General features: G+C 37.7%; 1 protein-coding gene across 1 annotated transcript in view; it reads right to left on the bottom strand.

Annotated features, from left to right (window-relative positions):
- Positions 1-21,039, bottom strand: part of AGBL4 (AGBL carboxypeptidase 4) — a gene marked incomplete at both ends in the record, with an annotated part of 878,788 nt that overhangs the window by 663,237 nt on the left and 194,512 nt on the right. Inside the window, one exon of the mRNA XM_084210960.1 lies at positions 191-285. Coding sequence (XP_084067086.1) covers positions 191-285 — 95 coding nt within the window. The remainder of the gene's footprint in view (positions 1-190; positions 286-21,039) is intronic.

Raw genomic sequence — 21,039 nt, 5'->3', positions numbered from 1 at the left:
ATGGCACTCGAAACAGGGCACTACAGGGGCCTCCAGAATTCACATTCACATCTGGTCCAAAGAAACCTCTCCTCACAACACTGCTGCATCAAGGTTCTCATTCTCTCAGTGCTCCTCAACCATGAGGTCTTTGGTACAAGTGCCAAGTAAAACTCGTTTATCTCATTAATTCTTTAACAGAATAACTCACCATTTCGGTCTGCTTGTGGATTTCACCATTGGGGCCATCCCATCTCTGTAGAGGCTTTTTGTTTTACTGAAGTTGACAACATTGAAAATTACTCTCTGGAGGGGAAAAAAAAAGGAAAAGAAAAGAGGACAGGTATAAATTCTGAAAGACTTTCTACATGTATTGTCTATACCAGACACATAAAAATATACATTTAACATATGCAATAGCTGTGTACCTTATGAATTATTGGTACTCTCCATAGACTCAGATAATGGATATCCTGTCTGTTCCAAGTATTTAAAATGTCCATGTTGTTTCACACTGCATTGATACACATGAAATATATGTTTTTAATTTAGCACACTGATTTTTCAGTAGGAATCCTAGCCAGATGAAAAAAATAAGCAGAGCTAGTCCAGTGTGCTGCAGTTAACATTACAGAGGTGGATGGAAAGCTGGGGGATGGGGTAGCATTCCTTGTGAAAACCTTCTAACTGCTTCACAGAACCATAGGACAGAAACATAGAATTGCTGAAGCTGGAAAAGACTTCCAAGATCAAGTCCAGCCATTAATCCAGCAGTGCCAAGTCCATGGCTGAACCATGTCCCTGAGCACCACATCCACATCCCTCTGGAGAAGGCGACCACTTCCCTTAGGGGACAGTTCCAATCCTTAACAACCCTTTTGGTGAAGATTTTTTTTCCCCAATAAACAATCTAAAACCTCTGGTTAAATCTCTTGTGGTATTGTTTGTTATGTGGGAGAAGAGACTGACCCCCATCCTGCTACAGCCTCCTTCCAGGGAGTTGTAGGGTCACCTCTGACCGCCCTGTTCTCCAGGCTGAGCCCCCCCAGCTCCCTCAGCTGCTCCTCACCAGACTTGTGCCTTCCAGCAGATCAAGACACCCATCCACGTTGGTGTCATCTGCAAACTGACCAAGGGTGCACTTGATCCCCCCTCTTACACAGCAGCAGCAGCAAAAAAAAAAAAGTGTTCTGATTTTTTTTCCCCAAAGACGAAAATTTCTCTTCCTTTCCCCTGGCAAAAGGAAGAATTTTCCTATGCAAAAAGTCTACAGGATACTTACCCAGAAATTGCACATGGCCATCAGTTGTTTGAATATGATAGATAAGAAGAAAATATTCTAAATCTGATCTTAGTTTTAACTAAAACTTTTGGAAAACCGAAGGTGACATTTAATAGGTCAAGGGAAGCGTAGAATTTAGATCTTTAAGTGTAATGGACTGATACTAAAAGCAAATTAATGCAGGGGGAAGACAAGAGAAAACAGACACAAAACCTTTTTCTTTACCATCTGTCTGCTTCAAGTCATTTCATACAAAATTACCTATTCTGTCTCTGTTAAGAAAGTCTAAATTGGATCTAGCTCATCTCATGGAGTACACTGACTTTTCAGATGGCAAATGCAGCATCCCTCATTTGTTGTACTCTTTTGATACCCGGTGTTGATGTACTCCAAGAAAACAAAATATGAAGTCTAAATTAGTTTTCATAAAACCATCCACAATATTGTGATGCATTCAATTTCTATGTCTCTCTTTACATTTGTTTTTTAAAGGTAGAAGTGAAGACAAACCACTAAAAATTATATTCCCACTTTTCTTTTAGAGCAAACTATTGTAACATTGGCCCCCTTCACAATGGTCCATGAGAAGCCTAAGAACTGATTGATCACTGTTTAAAAATCAAACAATTTTTGACTAAAACAATAAGCTTTCATATGTAAAACTTTGCAAAAACAAATCTGGACCTTCCAGGCAGTCTGCTCAGGCAACAGGGAGTGAGAAGATTAAAGTGAAAGGAATCAGCAGTGGGAAACAAACAGGAATGAGGTACATTTGTCCTTTCATATGGGGCAGTTAGGTAGTCAGGTAAACTGCATAGCCCTAGGTGGCTCTGTACTCAAGAAAAAATAAGTTTTTTTGAGGTAAGGTAGTGCTGAAGATTTTGTGAATGGGAGCACACTCTTCTGTGCTGCAAATTCTGCCAATCAGTAAAAACAAAATCTAAAAATAACCTGTAGGTTTGACTAGAACTGACATGAAAAACTAGCAAGTTGAGAAAATCACTTTTTGAAGGTGGTAATTCAATTTTGCACCAAAGGCAATATGGAAACTACATATCCCTGCACTAGAGTTTTCATGTATTTTGAAATTTTCTAGTGGTCATGAGATGAACTTATTTTTCTAACTCTGGATAAAAGAATGCACTTAAATTTACAGAATGTTATGTTTGTAATTTTAGGCATTTAGGATATTGCTTATCTGATGAAATATCCACTTTGAGAGGTCTCTAGTTATTTTCCATCTAATGTTTATAATGGATGGCTTTAAGTTAGAGGATGGTATTCAGGTCTCTGCATGCTTTATGCTCTACATGGAAACATTTCCCTCTATTAGAATGCTCAGATTTTCCTCTGTTACTTAACTCCGTTCATATTTTTGAAAACAAATTAAGTTGCAACAAATTGGTTTGTTAATCTTGATGTTTGCATGGAGTGAATGAAACAAACAAGATCTCCAAACCAATTGCCTTAAACTTTGGATGCAATCATGTCACTGTTGGAAAGGGAAAGTTGCTAATTTTGTTACATACTGACTCAGAGCAGACAGCTGGTAGAGAATGTTCTTATTCCAATCAAGCTTATTTTGTATAATGAGTTGGGCAAATGTACACAACTGGGTAAGCAATGTATATAAAAACAAAAATATGCAGCTCATTTAACAAAACACTGCCGATTATTGCGTTCCCATCGCGGCTGCTCGCCGCGGAGCGAGCGCTCGGCACCGCCTGCAATTCCCCCAGCATGGCACCGAGCTAGACTGGCAGAACCAAAAATTGAACAGCACAGAGCAGAACTTTTATCAACACACACGCCGCTGAAGTCATAAAGCACACAAACCGGAGCACTCAAATGAGCAGCTGAACCCCGTCAAGTGTTCCTGGTGATGGTTAAAATAGTCCATGCAGCTCAGGCAGTGGAGTGTGCAAAAATGTAATGACTACAGGATGCACACTGGATACACACGCTGGAAAAATATGCAGCTTGCTCAATAAGGTATGCAAACAGCTCTGAACTGAATGCTGTCATAAAAGGCTGTGATACAGCAATCAAAGTTTTGCTGAACAAATCTAATTTTTAGTCTAATTTCTGTCTATACTTATATCCTTTAACACACCAGTTAGGCAGTGTAAAGAGCAAAAGGACTAGAAACAAACTGAGCAGGTTAAAACATTTTTTGCAAGAAAATTATCGCTATTCTGAATTATTATATCAGTCATAGAGATGTACAAGATTGTCATCTTATAAGCAATATAATTGACATTCTCCAAAATGAGTATTCAAGAATTTAAGACATGTCAAGTTAAGAAAATAAAACTACATTAAATGTACTTAAAATTCCCTATAAATTGTTCTGGTCTCCAGAGCATCAATACAGAGAAAAATGGTGGAAATTTTTAGACTAAAAATACTTGTTGGGTATTTGAGAGTGTATGAATACCTCTAAAAGAAGAAATATTCAAACTGATGCTGTACCAGAAATTATAATTCTGTGCCTTCACTTCAGATTTAGGATAAAATCTTAAATATATTGCATTATTTTGACAAACTGATCTGCAATTTCTGGGTAGGTGGAAGAGGCATGGTGCAGAAAAGCCTCCCAGGAGAGCACCAAGTCAAACCACGCTCCTGGGGATGCACCAGGATGTGTTGTGGCTTCACAGCATGAGGGAAGGCAACTGCTGCAGTCTCAGGCTCTGTGCTTGGGCTGCCAAATCTGAGACAGATGTTGGAGAACATGAGACAAGGCAGGCAAGTTCTGCCTACTGAGAGGAGGAGGAGGAGGAGCTCTATCCATAACATGGACAATAAATTTCCATTTGAAGGTATCTTGCTGATGAAACCATTGGGACAAAAAACAAAGGAAAAGCTCCTTTAGCCTTAAAAATTACATAGAAATTGGATTTATGTCTGGTTTTCCTTAGAGTCCTTTGCAGACTTACTTCAGGAATTAAAAGCACAATCAGGTATTAAGGGATGCTCAGTATATTTAAGGTGAGCAAGATAAAGATGAGCCATGAACAAAAAGGAGGAAACATCTTTTTTGAAATACATCACATTTTCTTCTTATTGCCAGCAGTTTTCCTGACTGGTGCTAGAAGGTGCTGCTGGCTGTTTGGGGAGCAAGCACACAGCAGGGTGGTTTTGGTTTGGAGCTCAAGGCACTGAGAGTGGATGGTTGTACTGAGCATCATCTTCCAACAGGCTGGTGGGAGCACAGGGTTCACCCAGCTCCCAGCAGGTTTGCCAACTGAAGCAGGTTTCCAAAAGAAAGTCACACCTTTGACAAAGGTTAAGTGCCTTCCCCCAGGATCAGGACACATTAGGTCCCTTCAAAAAGGCTCCCAGGTTTATTTTGCAGGGTTTTCCCTGGCTGGCTGCTCACAGAAATAAATGTGCAGCTCTGGCTGACATTAAAAGGGGAAAAAAAAAAACAAACACACCATAGAACACCACAAAATTCTGCCTGAGGCAGACACCTGGCACGGAAAATTTTGTGTCAAATCATTACAAGTATGAGAAGTTTTAACTAACTGAAAATAGGGTTTGCAGTAGGAAGTGTCAGGCCTTCTTAATATTGATGTAACATACATAGATTAAATATTTAAAATTATATAATATATTTAATATTAATAGCATAACAATTTCAATTCAGTGGACAATGCTGAATGCTACCAGTATGAGTTATCAAAGTACCTGGGGAACAATTGTTTGAAGTCAGTCATGAACAATTTCTTCATTTAACCAGCCAAAAGAAGACAACTGGGCACTAAGTATTGCTATTGAGACCTTTCAGCTGAAATCAAGTTGAGCTTCTTTCCTTTGAATGAACATTACAGATCCAGAGGTGGTGGATATCATGGGGCTCTGCCTTGCTTGATCTTGCTTTCCTCTCCTGTAAATATTAGTGTTTGGTGAATTCCTGAAACCTGCACCTTTTTTTGAGCTGGGTTCTTTCCTTGGCAAGACTCTAGGTTATCCTTTCCTTCTTTTTTTTTTAAAAAAAGGGAAAAATTTAAGTTTTCATCCCTTTCAAGGGCAGATCTACTTCAGAAGGAGAGAAAGAAAAAAAAAAAAACCACAAAGCAAGAAAAATGAACCAAACTCATGACTTGTGAGATTTTGAGACACCATTTGTGAATGTGAGAAAGTGGCACCACGGGATTGCTGCCTGCTCACCAAAAAAAGTGCTGCATTTCAGTATTTGAGTCAGAAGTTCTTTAGGATCTTTTCTGACAAAGCACCTTACACAAAGCTGTACGAAAATAAATTACACTGGAGGGACTTCCAAATGGCAAGAAAAAAGTGTCACCTGCAACTGTTATCAATGCTGAAGAAAACAAGTAATATAACAGTCAGGTCTGTGCAAAATCCCCGATGAGAACTTACAAATAGCGTTTTTCTGACCTTTTCAAATTTAAATCATTCATTACTGCTAACATTTTAAAATAAGCCATGCTTTTCTTTTCCCTTTGTAGGAACACTTGTCCTTTCAAATGGAAAAGTTTTTAATATTGACAGCATTTAGCCTTTTTCTCTTCAGCTAAGGAGCCTACAAAACCTGCTGATGCTCAGGAGGGGAACATAAATTCTCACTTTCAGAGGGGGGAGGATGCTGGGGACCACTGAGAGCTCCACCAGCGTCCCTCATCAGCTGCACCTGTGTCTTGTTAACTGGAAACTGTTGAGTCTTTACAACACAACAAAATTTGAGGAAAGTGACGCAGCAAATGTATTACAGATTGTGAATTATTAGTGTTTTTCCCTTGGTAGAGATCTTCATTTAGTTACTTGAAAGAGAGGAATGCTGAAGTCTGGGATGTTGCAAAGAGCAACATTTAAAAGAGACCCAAAGGATTTTAATACAACAACACCTCTGATATAATGCTTTGCTAACTATTAAATTAGTTTAGCCTTTATTGTGGTATTTGTCTGTGTGTGGGAGATATTCTTGGGTTTGATGCCAGCCCAGCACCCTTAAGCTGTATGAGTGGCTTTCAGCTAATGGGGTTTAACTGTGTGTCAATGGCAAAAAATGCTTCTACAAATAATTACTAGTTCAGGCATTTGCCCAGTTATCTGTCCTTTCTGGCAGTTCTTTCTTTGCCCTCAAACTCATATGCTGAGACATAGACACACAGGAGGTGTCAGACCTGTCCAAGCCAATGTTCCTTCCCCATCTGGGATTTCACTGTTACCTCACTAAGTTCTGTGGCAGGGGGAACCTGTGGAGCAGACCCTCTTCCAGCAGAAAGCTTTCAAAAGGATTTACCTGCTATTCCCTGTGTACTCCCATGCTGTGGGCTGACCACTAACTTGGCTTCTCTGTGTGACCTGTTGGACTTGAAAATCATGAGACTGAGAGTCACTCCAAGTTTTCCCAACTCAACTCTTTTTTGGAAGAACAGCAACTTTTTCAATGGACAGAATAAGAGCATTGTTCTCTCGCAATCATAAGTCAGCTTTCTGTTCTAACTTTTCATCTGAACATCAATAATCTGACACTTTCAATTGAAAACTCAGAAATGTCCATTTGGAAAGCCAGCACTTGTGTAATTAGACTGACTACTGTTCCTTGCTCCCTTGGGCCAAAATCTCCAATAGAATTGCAAATGTGTCACAAGACATATATTGAATTCTGTTGATTCATCAAAAAGAAAATAGCACAAGTCCTGACAGGGCATATAACCAGGCTACAGCGTTATTTAAAACAGGTTTGAAGCTGAAACCTTCTTGCCATTTTTTTTTCCATTTTTTTTGTAGCAAAAGGTCAAATTTTTTTTGCAAAAATAATAAAGGCATCTTTATTTAATCAGCTTGGGGGGGAAAAACAAGTACTTTTATTATTTCCTATCTCTTAATATATATGCAGACTTTGGCAAAAGAGACACTTCTAGTTCCATTGCTGGGAAATTGCAGAGCCACAGGGATGTGAGAGCAACTTTTTATTTGCTACCTGACAGGTGCCTGAGCCCTGTTGGTCTTGTCATTGCCTTTTTCCACATCCATGAATATTTTCAGCAACCAGTAATACAAGAAAACAGTGCACAGTCTTTCTCTGAGACTTTCTCAACCAGCTGAATTATTTCCTAATAGATTCCATGCCACATTGCAGCCACTGCCAGATGACATTTGAAGTAGCATCATGTATTAAACTCATTCTGCATAATTACAGAAGCTATCCATGTTTAGGTTCTATATTCTTTTCAATCAATATTATGGCTGCAGGTGGATAGTAACAGCTGGCTGTTCTGGAACGTGTTAGCAAAATTTGCGGATATCTTACATCTCTCAAGAGGAAGCAGCTGAAAAGACTTACATTTTCCTTTTCCTAATAGAAATTATTTAGCCAGCGAGAAGAAACGCTGCAAGGTTTTGTAGGATTTGAAATGGTTTATAATAGTAACATCTTCTTGGTGGTACAAAAAGATGGTGCTATCAAGGGAATGTTTTCTAGTCCAAATCCCCTTCATGGTGCAGGGCCCACAGGAGGCTTCAAAACAATGAGATCAGTCTGGAAAGGGCCAATAAAGCCATCACATACAGGAACTGTGGTAAGAACCAAAAGCCCATGTTTATGAGCACTGGCATAAAGTGTGTCCTGAAGAGCAGAGCATGAAGTGGCACTAAGTTCATATGGGAGCATTCTACCCACTCTGCACAGACTGCTTTTCTGGGCCCCTCATCCAGTGCAAATCAGCCCATGATCCAGAATGAAACCTCCCTTACCAACAAGGGATGCACTTCCCAACAAATTACACCCTGCTGATGGACACCAAAGGGATGCAGAGCTTTAAGCATGCTGGTGGAGGGCTGAACACTCTCACCCAAAACACTGCAAGGCAGCAGGTGACAGTGGCACTAACAGTGACAGAGTGGCACTAATTTTAGTATGGATCATGACTTTGCTCAATCCCTAAACACACAGAAGGTAACAATCTTGATTTAAATAGCATGCAAACAGAAAGGCAGAAATCCATCTGATACCCAGGCTGGAAGATGAGAATGAAAAAGCCTTTTCAAGTGTAGGTCCTTGTGAGGAAGATAAAGAAAGCCCTGTTAAGGGAGAGATTTGGATGAAGCTTTTCCAGCAATTGTTTACTTTGTATTTTTGCAGCTGGCATTTTTCACAGTTAAAAGCTAATGTTTGTCTGGAGCTTGTGGGAAAAATTCTGTGGGGGAAAAGAAGGAGATGATAACACACAGAAGGCAAGACAGGATATATGGGAGAGCTCAAAAACCAGCACCGATGTATTTGCCTCAGTGTTCTCTGATGGGTTAGAAAACAATGACATTTTGATGTGTACAGCCCCTGGTTATTACTGCCAGTGGTCTTGGTCATGTTACTATGATCATAGCCTTGCAAACATAAACCCTCTCTATTTACTTCTCCAGTAACTAAGCACAGATGGGCTTTGTGTCCAGGTTATTCATGGAGGTCCTTGGTTTTCCCTTTATTTTCTTTAATTCAAGCATTTTAGTAGCTATTACAATGAAACCTTTGAACCTTCTATGTTCTTCCATGCATGGCTCTGAATAGTAATAGAATAAAGGTTTCCCATATTGTACAGCTCCTTTATATTTAGACAGAATTTGAATTGGATCCTTACTGGAGTAGCTGCAGCACTGGTGAAAAAAAAAAAACAAACCTTTTTTTGAGGGAAAATATAAACTACATGCTATCAATTTCATGAAAATAAGGGAGGTTATTATTGCATGTTATAGCATGTACCCTCTAGTTTTCCTTTGCAAAATTAATAATCCATTCTATTTCTATAAAACAGGGTTAAAATACTGGGGTTTTTTTCTGTTCTTTCTAGCTGAATTCTTTTGCAATACTGCAACATTCACACAATTCACCGATTTCTATAAGAAAATGTAATCGATGTGTTAGTGCACATTGGAATCTTAGCATTGACAACCAGGAGCTTGCAGTATTGATTTGAAAAAAAATGCTCGTGATTTCTACAGTTCTTCAGCACTATTTCTTGTATTTTCAATTTTCACTGCTTAGAATTCTACTCCAAGAGTCTAACTCATGTATTAACAGACTATTCAAAGTTTTGTGCTTCAAAAGAAAACCCAAGGGTAAGTAGAAGGAAATCTGATCTAATTCCTGCTGGTTTTTGTGTACCTATTTGACATTTAGAATGAGACCTCAGAACTGCCTTAACCAACCCTAATAGTAAGGGGATATATGAATTGTGCTCAAAGCTTTGAAAATCCCATTGTGGAGCTGAAATACTGAATGTTAGATCCAAACGCTGATCTCTGTCTGTTTGCAAAGGTGATTCACAGCATGTGGAATAAACATGTTTTGGCAGTGTCATGAACAGAACAGCTAAACAAAGGAACAGGGAGGATTTCAATAGGAAAGTTAAGTGTCTTAAAGCAAGGTGCCTTGTGCTGTGTTTGTGCAACACGGGTGTCATTCCCCTCTGGCATTCCTCCCTGGCACTGGAAAGGGGAAAAAAAACCCAGGAATGGCAAATTCTCATTACTGGGGTGAGCAGTACAGCTGCAGTCCAGTCAGTCAGGTCCTTTTGCTTTCAAATGCCAGAGGTAAAACTTCATTTTGCCCTGCCTGAGTTTAAAATGCCGATAAAAAAAAAAAAAATCTGTGTTCAGAAAAGCTCTCAATCACATAAATATTTAGCTCCACTTTAAGTATTCCTGGAGGCTTAAAGTTAAGCAAACATTCACACTTTCTTGCTGAACATGGGTGGATTTCTGATTCAGGATTTAAGGCAGCCTTGAATTATGGGAGGGAGATGCTGGGTTTGCCAAAAATCCCATCGGCACCATTTATCCTCAGTAAGTGATCACTGTAGATTGGAAGTGACGTTTCTGCAGCTTTGTGATGCAGCAGCATTTTTATTACTGTTACAGATCAACTTTAAGTGTAATATTGTTTTGTTAGTTTATGTAAATCAATCTGCTGTACGAATAAAAGGAATTTGGAAATGGATTGCTCGTCTTTATTGGCTTTGAAGTACTGAGTATTTGGTACTTTGCTGAAACTATTATATTATATTGAGTTATAAGAAATATTGCTCAGATACTAAGCAAGTCTCAGCACAAATTCTGGTAATTTTCCATCAAAAACAAGGCTCCAAAAAGATACAAATATGGTACAGAGCTGAACATCTTTCTAAAAAAAAAATTGTATCATGTACAGCCAAAGCCCCTTTCAATATGATACAGATTTGATTTTCCTTCAGATCCCTTCCAAAAGGTAGAGTAGAAATCTGCTGTGAAGTGCCCTCCTGGTAGAGAAAACATCATCTCTAAATGGTTGCTTATTCTTCTGCAAAGCAACAGTAACAGCAGGCTGCTATGAGGCTACTATGAATGCTCTGTGCATTTTAACAGGTAAATTCTGCACTTTTAATATGCCAGGTTGATGGAATATTCAAAGTTGCTGAAAACCCTTCTGGGGAAATGTGAAAATTGATAACATTGCTTCTCATAACTCAGTATTTGAATACAACATCTCAATATTAACCGTAATGCTGCAAAAAGATCTTTCACACTTTATGTTGTTCAATTTTTTCATTTTGGAAAAGACTCAAGTTTTTTTGGAAACCATATGTAAATATAATTCCTTTCAGATTTCCTAGAAATTGAAAATTGCAACAGCGCAAGATACAAATTATTAGCAAAGAAAAAATTTGTAATCAAAGATCCAAGACATCCCTCAGTTCCCTTACAAAGTAATCACAGCTGATCATCTCTCATTTCCCAGAGTGTCATTTAAGCCCTGAGCTTTCCAGAACACTAATGCAGTTTACATTTATTTTTACTGCAATGCATATGAGAAGTTTTCCCTTGATTTTACTTATATCTGTAGTTACATCACCCCATGAACACTGCTCTGACAGCCAGCCTGTAACCACGTATCACACAGGCAAAATCTGCAAACACTATTTTGGTGGCCAAGCCTGGGGAGGGGAAGGAACCCACTCATCACCAGGGATGGCAGGAAAATACAAACAAAAAAAAGTGCATCCACTGGCAGGAGCAGAAGACTTTCAATAAGCAAAAAATGCTAATATGACCTTAAAAATAATGAGGAGTTTCCCACAAAATTGCAACAGTGCTCTGTCACCAAAGCACAAATTCCCATTGCATGGCAGAATGGTTTTCTGTGGTCCTTCTGTGCTTGACACTGGATTCAGCAGGAATTTTAGTTATGCCAGGAATAAAGATTGAAGCCGTAAATGAGACTGTGAGAAACGAAATGTTGATGCAGATTTGGGATGTCAGTGGTACCAGCAGCACCCTGGGTGTCTCAGGAGGGTGAAATCCATGGCTTGGCACTGCCCTAGTTCTGGCTCATTAGGGATTTCCTGGGCATCAATCAAAGAAATCTGAACAGCCCAGCCCCAGCCCAGCTGCTGAGATCCCTGGGGTGGGAGAGCTGAGTCATCCACACTCTGTGGCAGCACTGACTGCAAACTTTGCTGTCACCCTGGTTTTTTAAGTTTTTCTAAGCCTTCTGATGTTTGTATTCTTGTAAGGAACTTTCCCACGTGCCTTTCTGTAAATAACTCATTGTTTTGCATCCTTTTCTGGAGGAGGAGAAATTTGATGGACTGTTGGTTTGTCCAGTGTCATTGGAGAGGTGGCACTGTCACCCTCCAATCCACTGCCACTTTTGAAACTCTGTAAATGTTGGAGTCAGAAATTAAACTTTCTTATTTCACCTTGGAGATTCCAGAGTCTGGGTGGGTTTATTTCATGTCCTATAGCAGCACTTTGCCACCCAAGGCTCCCCCAGAGGGGACCTTCCTCCTTTCCTTCCACAGGTGACAGTGCCAGCACTGCCCTGGTAACCTGTGACAGCACAGCCCCACATCAGAGTCTGGAGATAAACAGGCCCCTCACATCAAAATTTCAAATTTCTCCCTTTGTCTGTGACTCCTGCACAAATAAACTTGCAGAGTGCAGTCCCACAAAACCACATAAAAACCTTGCCACTAAAAAATAATAACAATAAAAAATTAATAAAGTGTACATGAGAAAGTCATATACGAGTAAATTATACAAGAGAAAAAGGAGAAGTTTCAGAACTAATCACTGCAACTCAGACTGTGGAAAGACTCATTTATCAAGCCTGAAAGGGGTAAAAAGAAAATAGGAAAAGCAGAAAAAAGCAAACAGAAGTTGTTGTTGTAAGAGTCTGTGGTTTGGGAAGGAAAAAGCTGCTAAATCCCCTCCTGGAGCTCATTTCTGTAAATATACAAGTGTTTTGTACTGCTTGCTAAAGGAAAGGTTACAGCTCATCATGAACCAGAAGCCTGCTAAGAAAGAAGAACATAGACATAAAAAAGGAGAAATTTTTACTTCACTCCCTTGTGCTTTTTACTTCACTGCCTGCAAGCCCTTGTGCCTTGCCTGTGTCTGAAGGCAGCTCTAACAGTGCTGTTTGTTTATTTGGCTGTTTGTTTATTTGGCTGTACCATGCCAGCTCCCGTGGAATGCTGACATAAAAACATGACCATGAAGATTTTGCCATGTTAAAAAATGCCCATCTTCCAAAAATGAGGTTTTGGTCAAAAAAAAATGAGTCAGGTTAACTCTTTTGGAAGAGACAATTCCTCTTCTCATATTGTTCCTCACAGCACATGCTTTCAGCATTTTCTTCCTCAAGGAATTGACTTTTAAAAGCGTGCCAATAGCAAAAAACAACAACAATTACCTTGCAGGATAGATTAAAATTTTGTCCAAGTTTGTAACTCTATTACCCTAACAATAAACCAGATTATAGGATATTTTACTAGAACACTGACAATTCTAAAACCTATTAAAAATATGAACGAATCAATAAAGATAAAGCTGAATTATACATATAAGGAACATTTTCTTTATTGAACAATTCTTATAGATCGCTTTGAAATAACATTGTTCTAGATGTTTGCTTGGATGATCTTATTGCTGAGTTCCAATGTGATAACTACAGCAGTTCTGCATTATGTCCTTACCAACAGCAAACAAGCAGAAGAATGGAAAGACATTCAGAAATAAACATATATGAAGTCTCTTGTAAATAGCTTCAAGGGTTTAATCACATTAACAGCATGTTTATTATTTTTTAAAAAAATTTTTAAAATACACCTGGGAAAAGAAAGAGTTTCATTACAAACACAACTCCTGGTAAATATGTTGAATTACTCTGGTTAGTTACTTCTGCTGAGACCTGTGTAATAGAATAGAATTGGTAAAGAATTATGATCCTTTATATGTGCATGAAATGTAAACCAGAGAAATGGGCTGGTAAATTGAAAATTACTGTTTTGATGTTTATAAAAATGTTTTCTTTGCATTTTGTAAGTTTCTGTAGATAAATACAAGGTTAGCAGAGTAAATTATAGTTTGAAACCAGGACAGCTCTGGTCCCCAGAATTTGGTATTGCTGACCACAAAAGGATTGTAAGGTTTATTTTAACCTTAATAGATTTTTAATTGAGTAAAACTGTTTATTTCAGCACCAGAAGACGTTATGGCAGACTCCATTTTCTAATATACACATAAGTTTCTCAAAGAAAGATACCATTGCATAGCCAGATTTTTCTTAGGAAAAAGTCAGGGCAATTCATTTCTCTTTGCTTCTTTCACCCCTGGGAGGACCTCTCACAATAAGAATTGTCAGTGCCTTATTTATAATGGCAGATCTCAGGTTTGATTCTGGCAGCTTTTGATCTCTTGATGGCCCAAAAGCTTTCAAATACAGAAGAATCTGATGCTTTTTTGGCATCCTGCAGTGTGCCTAAACCTCAAAAGCAAGTTTTAGTCCCAGAAGTGAATTACTGAAGCAATGTAAACAAAACACAAACGTCACAAAATGATGAATATCTCAAACAAAATGTCTTTGTCAGACAGATGACAACCTCAGATCACTTGAAAACCATTTGTAGAAACTCTGCAATCTGCAAACAAACTTCTGTTTTACAACCTAAAACTAAAAAGCGCACGAAAACAATGAATTATTAAAACAGCAAATATTCTTTTTTTTGACATTGATATAAAAATTCAAATATCTCCATTCTTTTAAACATTTAGTCCCTGTTTAAAAAAAGATCCCTGCATGTTTCTACACCACAGAAATGTACATAACTACCCAGTCACAACATAGCTGTCAGAAAAAGGATACAAGAGCTCCCCTGAACGCTGCCTTCAACAAAGCTCTCATATTTGATTTCTTGAAAAAGAACAGAATAAATGAGAGCCAAAATATTTTTTGTTATTTGAAGAAATAACTTTTGAGCAGTATGTGACAATGAGACCTATTTTATGCCTAGAAAACTCTTTTTGGATAGTCTGTATTTTAGGTAAGACCTCTATGCACATGCAGAAAACAGCTGTACATTTCAAATGGGAGAATGTCTGCTCTTTGCCTCTATTAATTCATTATTCTTTAACTCTCAGCAAAGCCTAAGGTTTCCTTTTTTCATTGTGATGATGGAAAGAGAAGGCAGAGAGGAAGGAGAGGGAAGGGACCACGCTCTGCTACAAAAGGTGTGGGGGATGTTTGTTTGGGTTTTTATTTTAGCACAAAGATCCACTAAAAGTGGTTTTTTCAACCAATTTTCAGGTTTATGTCCCTCAGTGCTGTTTTCAGGTTGCAGTGGATGCCGTAAAATACCAGATCTATGCCTCAGTCTATTAAACATCAGGCTTTACCTTTTTTTAAGCAAACTGGAAACACAGATAAAATGTTGTAGACTAGCAGGCTTGATGCTGTAACCTTTTTATACCAGCTCTAACTGCATTAACATAAAGATAGTTGCTATAATATCATTACTGGGAATCAAGGCACTTTGAAAATCTTTGCTCCTTGTGCCAATTTGTGATGGAGTTAAATTAGCAATAAAGCTCTGTAGTAGTAACACTGCCATTAGTAAAAAAAAAAAAAAAAAAAGAAAAAAAAAAGAAAAAGTGAGAATACATTTGGAAATAATTCAAAGAGATTGGGGAATGACAGCAGAGGATTTGCCAGACTAATGAAATTGCTCATTCCTAACCTTTAAATACCTGCATGTTCTGTACAAGGCCCCATTCTGACTAAATCTGTGCTGCTAAGTTTACAAATAAACCTGCTAAACCTTTTGCATTATTGATCAGGGATGGCATGCTTAACCCACACGTGCTATTTACACTCTATTTCTTTTACACTTCTAAGATATTATGTGTCTTTTACAAGACAAGAGCTCTTTCCATTTAAACCCTGCAGTTTGGGTTCTTCATACATTTTTATGGCTATAAGCAATTTGGAAGGTTAGTCTTTGAACAGTAGATAAAGCTGGCAATATTTATTGGTAAATAAATGCCTAATTATAATAATTTAGGAACATTTCCAATATCATGGGTTTTTTCCTAAATAAATAACTGCAAAAATTATCTCCTTCATATAACAATAATATTTAAATAAAGACCATGTAACAGCTTACATCATTTTAATGTTATCAAGAAGAAATTTTGCACCTATTCTCAACAAAATGCGAGATTTTTTAAACTTAAAAATAAGAAATAAATGTGAGGATTTGAATATAGCAAATTTAACCTCATGTTCTGCACAGAGACAAACTAAGCCTACCTTCCCATGGCTTGTAAAAGAGAGGCTGGCACTGCACCAAAGACAAATGAGATTAAATGAGCCAGGTCTTGAAAAATTTTGTGTTTCAGGACAATTGGGAAAAATTCTGACTCCTTATTCCTGCTTGCTGAGGAATGTAATGATCAAATACTCTTTAACAGTAGGTGTGCTGCTCACCCACACACTTGCTGACCAGAATCACCTTATAAATTCTCTAAAAGCACCTAGAAAGTTTTCAAACAGTTCCTCAGGTCCTAAATTTGCCCATTGGCACCACCAGGCATTTTAAGTGTCAGTGTTTCTGAAGTCAGAAAAGGAAAATCATCAGCCACTTCAAGCAGGTCCTGCTTTGACATCAGAAAGTCAATTCACTCAGCTTAGCAGCATTCAATTCTCAACAACATTTTGTTCTGGGTCTCTGTCAAGTTATTCTAGGCTGTGAAATTGTCAGGAATGATGGATGACTATCAGCCTTCTGCTATCTTTTTCTTTCTCCTTAGAGATTTGCGGTTGCTGACTGCAAAGCAAATTCCTCTTTTCTCTTTTTTTTTTTTTCTTTTTGCACAACACACCAAATGAACAACAGTAATTATGAGGAAGCCTACACTACAATTATTTTAGCACTTAACTTTGTATTGACATCTGTAAGAGACAGAGCTCTCTAGATTGATTAGCAATGATATAGCTTCCTGCCTTTTACTACTATTGCTGCAGTCATCCTTTACAGGAAATTTGTCCAAAATAAAAACCCCCACTGTTTTTTTCTCTTTATATTTAATATTAAAAATTGAACCAATAACTGAAAAATTCTAATACTAGTATTAATATAGGGCATTATTACTACTATGCTAGTATTTCAAACTGTGAAGTATTTCTAACACAATCAAAGCTGACTAAAGAGAATAATTAAAGGATAATGGGATTTTGTTGGGGAATATGCTAAAGCTACATTATTTGTCCAGGTTGAAATCCTTGCTTGAACAAATCCTGTTTGGCCAGCCATTGCAGTCCTGGCATCTACAGGGGGAAAATTACTGAAAAATTACTGACAGCATTTGATGTCAAGAATTTAAACCATGTACTAAAACTAAATACAGAAAGAGACATCCAGCCTGGAAAATGAACAATTTTGGGAGGAAAAATGCAACAGTGAGAGAAAATAAACTGGAACATCCTCCAAACCCATGCAAATTATAATTCAGTCTCCCATATTTCTATTCTATTCAAAATAACTGCAAACTTTCTCACAAACAGCTCTCTAGCAATAACAATCCATTAATTAATCTCCATTACTCTCAGTCACAAAGCTGTTCCTTTCAATTACACATCAGATGTGCTCAGCTCACTACACAGGGCTGCACACACACAGGGAGATGGAGCCTGTTCCATCTCAGAGCATGGACAATGCTGAAAAACAGATTCAGCACCCCCAAGGAAACCATTATCAGAGATCACCGTCATTGTCTTTACCATCAGATTCAAACAAATCCAGAACACTTTCCAAAAATCCTAAATAATGCAGATTTTCCCTAATATGGCCCAGCCAAGCCAAAGGCTGACATTGGTCTGTGTCATCACATGAAATATATGGGAGGTAGAAACAAAAGTTTGTCCTTCATAAGTTCCTATTATGAGGCAGGAAACATTTTTATGGTTTAGAATTTACAAAATACGAAAGTGGAGTAATGTCCAAATAGAGATTTCCTTCTTGACCTTTTTTGTTTCAAATTCTCTTTTTATGTTGTGTTCTGTTTCTTTTAAATAGCAAGTGTTGCACTCTCAGACATTTAATACAGGTTTGGTGGGGTTATGAACTTATTTGCCATTGTCTCAGCCTTCTCTCATTTCCCTCAGCCTCACTAGTGGACAACCATTTTATCATGGGGTAATTCTCAATGAGTAAATCCAAATGAAAGGATACAGACTACAGAGGAATGGAAACTCTGCTACCTGGAAAAACAAAATCTGAGGAATTATGGCAAAATTCGGCTCAGTGCCTTTGTATGACATCAACCAGAAGTTATATTCATTTTACAGAAAAAAAACTTGACTGAAACAAAAATCAAATCAGCCCAAACTGAAGTTTCAGAACTTGGTCATGGATAGAATTTTGTCCCCACCTTACTAAAAACATTACTTACAATCATGGGGTCACTACCAGGTCAAAGACTATCAGGAGCTTTAATCTGGAAATCTGTAATATATGAAGTGGAATTTTACATTGAAGGTACCTAATCAGTGGGACTGTATTATCACAATTAATCCCTAATCAGATCAATTAACTCGCTGGTATGTTTAAAAAAATTTTCAATCTTTTCCTGGAGTAGAAAAATGAATTTAACCTCTCCTAGGAAATGTCCTAAATGTCTGCCTCAAAAAGTCATTAGCTGGAATCAGTGGTATATGGTAACTTAATGTCAGAAAAGGAGGTAACAGACATTAACAGTCCCTTAATGAGATGAAATGCAATTTAAACTGTAATCTCATTACCTAAAAATAAATAAACCTCTTCTGCTTTACCTTTTGGACTTAGCTTAGGCCTATTTGTTTTATCTCCATTTAGATTTCAACTTTAATCATATCTCAGAAGCTTTTACACAGAAGAACTGCAGTACCAACTGAGTTTGTCTACAATATTTGCTTGCTTGTAGCTGTTTACTCTGAAATTTCTCATTTGCTGCCAAATAGAAGGCAATGTCCAAAGCCATAGAGCAGAGATAAGAGTTGAAATCTCACTATCAAGAGAATCACCCTCTCAACAGAAAAGTTGGAACCATATTAAATTAAATATTACTTTACCTTCCATGCATCCATTTATTTATCTTATACTAAGAGTATCCAGATATGTGTATAAATAAATGTGGCATGAACCCTTTTTTATCATTTTGTAACATGATTCTAATATTGTTATCTTCCAGCTTGTAAGAATGCCTTTATTGGTGGCTGTGTGAAAAAATATCTCATATATGGATATCTGCCCATATTATATAAAAAATCTAAGAGGGAATAAGAGAGTAAAAGAAGTATATTCTTCTTCATGTATGTAATCTATTAAATATTGATAATTAATGTCTGCAGCAAGAATGAGCTTAAATGGAATTTCCAAAAAGAAAAGCAAACCCCTTACCACTCCACAAGACATTTATGCACAAAACACTGTATGTGCAGTCTTTCAAGAAAACCAAATGAAACTAAAGCCAAATTAATTTCCATTTCCCCAAAATTTCAACTACAGCATATTTTCCCTCTAACCCATCATTATGCTCCAGCCAGGCAAAAGGCTCACATTTATCAATTCCTGTGATTATATTCTGTGTAACACACGTACCCCATGTATTAAGCAGAAATTAAAATGCTTCTCCCTCACAAGTTTATATACCAGAAATCATTTGAATACCCTCACTGTATTTTCAAATTTGCAAGATGACAGTGGGTGCCTTTGGAAAATGTCATCTTTTCTCTGTCATTCTCCAAACTTTTTTTTCTTTTTTAATCAGAAAGAGAACATTTTCTCTAACTCTTAGCACCCCACAAAGATCTGTTCTCCTAGACAACTCCACCAGGGGTTCCCTGGCACCATTTTGCACAAGGGCATGGCTTGGGACAGGTTGGGTCACGCTCATGAAAACAAACAAGGAGGGACAACTAAAACAACGAGGCCAGCTGGAATCCCAGTTTGTGGAGAGCAAAGCCACCAAGGGAGGTCCCAGTCTGGGCTGCACAGAACTGGTGAGTTTTCTGTGCAAGGAGAGGTCACCCTCACCCTCTTGGCTGGCAACTTGGGATAGGCACAAGAAGAAAACTTTTTAGTAATAATTCAGGTACACAGCATGACACACCATGTTTTTCTCTAAGATGTGTGATTCCACTAATATCAGGTGTCAAATTTAGTTTCTCAGAGCTTGAATATGTTACTTAGATCAGATTTACGGGATTTTTTTAAACTTTCACATCCATCTTGTCTTCAATGAACCCATAAAGTCCTTTTTGTACATCCTTCCGTGGACTGCCTATTCCCTTGGTGTATTTGAAAATGAAAACAGATAAAAAATCTGCAAAATTCTGCAAAATTCTGCAAAATGGAGAAGAAAAGGATTTCAACATTGGCCATTTCCTAGCTGAAGACTCCAGAAGTATGCATGGAGATCTATAGGTCATGGTAGTTCTCAGGAATGAAATACATTTTACTGAATAAATCCTTTTCCTTCCTTTCAGTTCTTTCATGATTTGTTTTCAGGTGAGCTGAATTTTTGACAGAACTTGTTGAAAATGTAACAGTGTAACCTATCCATTAATCAAGGAATTATTTCAAAGCTGAGGAATGATCAGATTTCAGACAGCATCAGAAACAGGAGAAGTTTTGAAGCACTGTGGGAGAAACCTAAGTAACATCCAACCAACTCTGAGTCATCACCATCTTTTGTATTCTCACAGAATTATAAGATTAAAATTAAGCAACCTTCACTGGATATTCAACTAAAGAATTTTGTAGAGAGAAAAATTTTAAGACCTTTACTTCTACAGGATATACAGATATTTATCTTATGGCCATGTCTGACCCTTTTCATGTTTTAGAGGCTGATCAACTGAGGAATCTGTAATATTTTAAGAAGAAATGATCAGGACTCCTATTATATGCCTGCAATTAAAAATTATATTTTTATATTATGCCTAGTAAGGGAAATTACTAAAATTGAATAGTTATTCATATTTTTTCATAGTTATTCATATTTAGTTTGCAGCCAGTCTAGTGCCTCTGTGAGTGAACAGCAGCATTATCAGCTGCAAAAGATAACATGCTCTCAAAGTTCAAAAGGTTTGGTCACACCCTACCTTTCAGATGACCTGATATTTCTGAGACACTTTCACTTCCTTCTTCAAAGTAATTTAATAGACATACAAGGCTAAAAAACTATTCAAAAAATTGATATTGTAGTTTTGAAACCTCAGGAGCCATGGAGAAGAATATACCTTTTCAACCAAGCTCTTAATTATTTTTTTCCCCATCTGGAGAAAGGAGCTAACATAGTTTATTCTGCAGTATCCCCACACATCTCACAGTCATTTCAAATATATTGACACTCCCAACACTGAAAGCCCTCCATGGCCCCTCTGCCATATCCCCTGGAAAAAACCTTACTGCCCACACCAGCCCTCCCAGGGGCAGCAAAATTCAATTTTGTCT

Source organism: Fringilla coelebs, assembly GCF_963513975.1.
Source record: "Fringilla coelebs genome assembly, chromosome: 9".
Classification (NCBI taxonomy): Eukaryota; Metazoa; Chordata; class Aves; order Passeriformes; family Fringillidae; genus Fringilla; species Fringilla coelebs.
Note: the sequence above shows the minus strand (reverse complement) of the source record. Positions and strands in the feature narration are given on the sequence as shown.